The sequence below is a fragment of the Chironomus tepperi genome, unplaced genomic scaffold (assembly GCF_022539635.2).
Source record: "Chironomus tepperi strain 1889 unplaced genomic scaffold, CSIRO-AGI_Ctep_v1 contig_343, whole genome shotgun sequence".
Classification (NCBI taxonomy): Eukaryota; Metazoa; Arthropoda; class Insecta; order Diptera; family Chironomidae; genus Chironomus; species Chironomus tepperi.
Window position 1 is genome coordinate 42,885 of NW_027226465.1, and position 4,868 is coordinate 47,752.

Sequence of the window (4,868 nt, forward strand, 5' to 3'; positions counted from 1 at the left end):
ACTCTTCTTCGTATCTTCCTTCGTACTTCATCTTTATGGATGTTACAGTCCGTTTAATTTTGTGCTCCTATAGTTTCTTCTCCCATCGCCACTTTTTTATTTCTTCTTCATTTTCATTTAAAACTACTGACTTCACGCTGCTTCATAATGCATGTGGATGTACATCTATTGTATTTGTAGACAACAATGAATGTACAGCAAAAGCAGCAGTTGTGCTGTTGTTATGGTATCTACAACAATAGATGCATTTATTTCCCTATCGGTTAAACTACTATCATTATTATTAATATTAATATTATTGTTGTTAGTTCCTTTACTTTTCTCTTTTTTTTTGAGTTATCATCCACTGATAATGAATGTTTGAAAATGTCAGCTCAGTATGAACACTCTCATATTTTTGCATCGATTTGCAGTCGATTGAATGAATGACTTTTTGTTGTTGAATAACAAAGGGAAAGCTATGAGATGGTTAGTTTATTAAGTGTTATTTTTACACAAAAGGATCTCTATCAAAAGATAGAGGTGTCTACAGACGTTTTCTAAACGCGGAAATGGAACTCACATGCGTCCCACCCAAGTACTTAAGTAAATAAATTACCCTAACAGATAAAGAGACCGCTTTTAGGTACCGTAGTGGTCTTTCTTTATCATGAAAGAATACTCATTGCCTGCTAGAGTAAGAAGGAAGAATATTGAAATTTAACGGTCATTCAGGATTTGAAAAAGTAACAGAAGTTCAAAATTTAAGTCAAAGTTCAAAATTTGAACCTTCAAATTTCAAAAGACTTTAGATTTGTAAATAATAAAATTAGTAGAAACCAAATTAGTAAAATAAGTAGGACAAGACAGAAGCTGTTGACAAAGACAGAAGATTTACCAGGTCTTAAAGACTGGAGTCCAGCCTCCCAAAGTCCTGTCAACTCTGAGAGACAGAATTGCATTTGACATTAAAAATTGACACTCGAAGCCTGCGAAAGGTGGGGCGGCCATCTGCTGTATTTTCACCGGGACAATTCTGTACTTTTCAGCCTTGCTGATGTGTCCCGACAAAGCTTCAAATTGTCCCAAACTTAGAAGTGTCCCGGTTTTTATTTCCAAAAGTGTCCCGATATTTTACGAAAATCCTCTCGCCACCCTAGCGAAAGGGCCCGTTTCAGGCAACATCTGAGGGAGGTCATGGATCACAATTGATCTGTACGGTCAACGACATTAGTAAGTAAGGACTGAAAAGACGCAATTTTCAGAAAATTTGAATTTAATATTTAACTTTCTCAACCCATAAGCTCATTAAGTATTCAACATGCTATATAATTTGATACAAACAGCTGCTTGAATATTTATGACAATTTAAAATTGTCAAATAATTTTTACAATTGATTTCAGTCAGTTTAATCGGAATTATTGTCCATAGAAGTTGATTTTGAATTGCTGGAAATTAAGAAAAATTTTAAGAAATTTAAAGTATTAATAAAAAATTTAAATTAAGCTTCAAAAGTTAAAATTTTCATCCAAAAATGACCAAAAATGGCATAAACTTTCAATTTTATAAAACCTTAATTCAAACAATGCTACGAATGGCTGGACTTGAATTTTCATCAGCCAAGGAGCAACAAAATTTAAGACAAAAAGTCAATGTCATGGCTATGGACATTTACTACTTGATAATGGCAACAAATCATTTAATTTTCTTCATCCTAACAAGCACGTCTATTTACAACAGCATGCATCACAAGGAAGACTACTTTTACCTCATCAGATCCATCTCATCAGTCGGTGCCTTCTGCATACGTGTTTATTACATTTTCATTAAGAAACTGGAACTTGGAAAAATATTGGAACTGCTGAACAACTCATATTCTAAGGAACAGATCATATACTACAAATTGGAACGATACATAAAAGTTTTGAAAATAATATCAAGTTATTGTATATTAAGTTGCATTATGTTAGTGACTTCAGCAGTCATATCACCTGTAACTTTATGGATCTTGACAGGAAAGCTTACATTCTTGAATTTTACACCATTTTATGAAGGCTCATTTGCATCATTGCCTGAAATTTATCCATTAATATGGATATGGTCAAATTTATTATTCACGTACATGATGTGTGCATCAATTGGATATACTTTTATGCTTGCTGTGACTTTGGTCAGCTTATCGATTGAGTTTAAGATTCTTAAGATGGATATGATGAATTTGAAGGTCTACAAAATGCTGAGCTTATCAAAGCCTGTCAAAGTGCTTGTCGATCGTCAAAATAAGCTTTATAGACAGGTGGACATGGTTGAGAAGACATACTCAATACTCTTACTTCTTGACTTTTGTGAACCAGCATTTAATGCATGCTTTACAGCTATGGTTGCATCGATAACAACTCAAAATTCAACAATTATTGAAAATGTCTCAAACTGCTTACTTTATTTAAGTAAAATATTCATCCAGTGCTATTTTGGTGAAATGTTAAGGAACGCAAGTGCAAGTTTAGCGGATGGGATCTATGATTGTGATTGGGAAACAGCAAAGGATATGGAAGTTAGAAAAAGCTTTGTGCTTATGATTATGAGAGCAAAGCGACCAGCAACGCTGACTTGTTGGAAATTTTCGACAGTAAGGCTGGAGCAGTTTTATAGTGTAAGATAAATATTTAAATAGAATCAAGCAAGTGCTGCACGTGGATATTAATAAATAATATTTATTTTTCAGGTCCTGTCATTTACTTATTCATTATTTACATTGTGTCGTAAAGTTTATTTGAAAACTTGAATCTTTTGTGTATATAATTCATAATTTATTAATGCTTAATTCCGATTATTGTGTTTAAATTGGCTAGAAACGTTTAGTTGTTTCTCGAAATAAATATTCTATGGATGATTCAAAAATTTCCCAAAAAACATCAGCAATTTCACTATAATTAATTATACCGAATGATACAGCGTAATAGCAGTACTTGCGTCGTGGTTAAAGTGCCGGCATTCGACTCTAACGACCCGGGCTCGATCCCATAGAAAGTTTTACTCATATTCGGGTGCTTTTTCGCTTTTTTCCAGTCGCACTTCATCGATTTGTGTACTCGCGACACACAAATTGTGGATAGGCACATTGTATTGGTATTCTGGGGCATTCAACTGTGCAGAGTTGGCCAGAGTCTTGCCATCCTGGTTGTCACAGTCTTGTCAATCTGGTTACCAGAATCTTGCCTAACTGATTACCAGAGTCTTGCCAAATTGCTTGTTAGAGTCTTGCCACTCTGGTTGCCCAGAGTCTTGCCAATCTTGTGTTTAACTTTCGATCGATTTGTGCTACTTTGAATCATCCCGAACCACACAAGCACAGTAAAATGCCTCTACGTCGTAGTGTTGATGACAAAACACTAGGATATCCTGAAGACTACTCGATTTCAGTCCACTTTAACTACAATAATTAAAATTTTGCAACAATTTGCTGTTCAGGATCAAAAACTTTCTCAACAACTGTACATGACAAACATTCATTGCTTAATATCAACTTAATGTGTCAAAAGTTGCATCATTAAATGCATCAAATTAAGCTTAATCGAGAATAATATTTTCATAATTAAATAAGTTTTGTGGTGTAAAAAAGAAATTATTATTTTTTTGATGAATCTCAAGCAATTTCAAATAAGGAATACATTAAAGAATGATTAAGTAAGCACATTATCGTTGTTCATAATAACATAGTTGAATGACAAGAGATGATGGTGCTATACATATCATACTTACTGTTGATGTAATCTGCATAATTCATGCTTTATAGTTGAAGACTTTTAAATTAAGATAGAGTAAGTAAGAAAGTTACTTGCTCTTGATTAATAAAGGGAATGGATGTTGGATAGGAAGCAGTTCTGAATGAAAATTCTGTTTTCAATGAGATTTATTTACAGCACAGCGTGTTAGCTAGGGAAACGGTCCGTTATCGCAATTAAGCTACACATTCGGAATCAAACTAGTAACGAAAAAGCGGCAATGAGCAATAAATACTGCGAATCGAACTCGAAGTCCCAATAAAGTGATTTCCAACCACTATTCAAAGAACATTGACCTTCTATCATTGAAGTCCTTGAGCCATTTTAACTAGTATTCATGCAGTACCCGAGCTGCACAATGTGGCGACGCGTATTTTTTCCGTAAATTGGATGGAAATCAATCACCATGGAGCTGTCAGAGCAACTTCGCGTCTTTCTGTTAATGTGAAAATGCAGAGCAGTGCTTCTCCAACGAATACAGCGTCCTACTTAGAGTATTGTCGGTAATTACATGATCACGTCTATTAATAGAAGCAATTAGCATTGAATATCGATTATCCATTGCCATTTGTGTACCTGGCGACCTTTATTCTTAGCTTCTGTCAGAAATAAACCTTTGGCTCTTTAACAGTGGCGGACAATCTTTAATTTTTCGCGGAACACCTTGATTGTACGCCTTAACCGGAACCGCAAACGGCAGAATGCTTATTGGATTTCCAACATTTTTTAAAGACACGTGTAGTGTGTCATGGAACACGGGTTGCTTGTAACCAGAGTTGCAACCTGTGCGTTGCCTGTAAAAAGGCATTTCCTGTGAACAGGCAACTTTTTTTACCTGCGAACGGACAATGCCTCTGACAGGCACTGCCTGCGAACAGTTTGAGCCGTAACTGCTCTAGAATATGATAACTAGCATGATCAATCGAACACTAGCATCTCTCATAACATCCACAAAAAATTTTAAATCATAAAATTACTTTAATTTAACAATAAGCCAGTAATCTCATCCCCCCGCAGACAATCTGTTCCGAAAAAAAGTCAATTTTCTTATCCATAAATCACGTTTTAAAGAATCTTCAAAGAGCTTTTGCTTCATTACAGAA

General features: G+C 34.9%; 1 protein-coding gene across 1 annotated transcript; it reads left to right on the top strand.

The window, feature by feature from the left end:
* Positions 1-1,565: 1,565 nt before the first annotated feature.
* On the top strand, positions 1,566-2,642 carry LOC139093845 (odorant receptor 85c-like). Its single transcript, XM_070644696.1, has one exon. The coding sequence runs from the start codon at positions 1,566-1,568 to the stop codon at positions 2,640-2,642; it is 1,077 nt and encodes a 358-aa protein (XP_070500797.1).
* Positions 2,643-4,868: the final 2,226 nt, after the last annotated feature.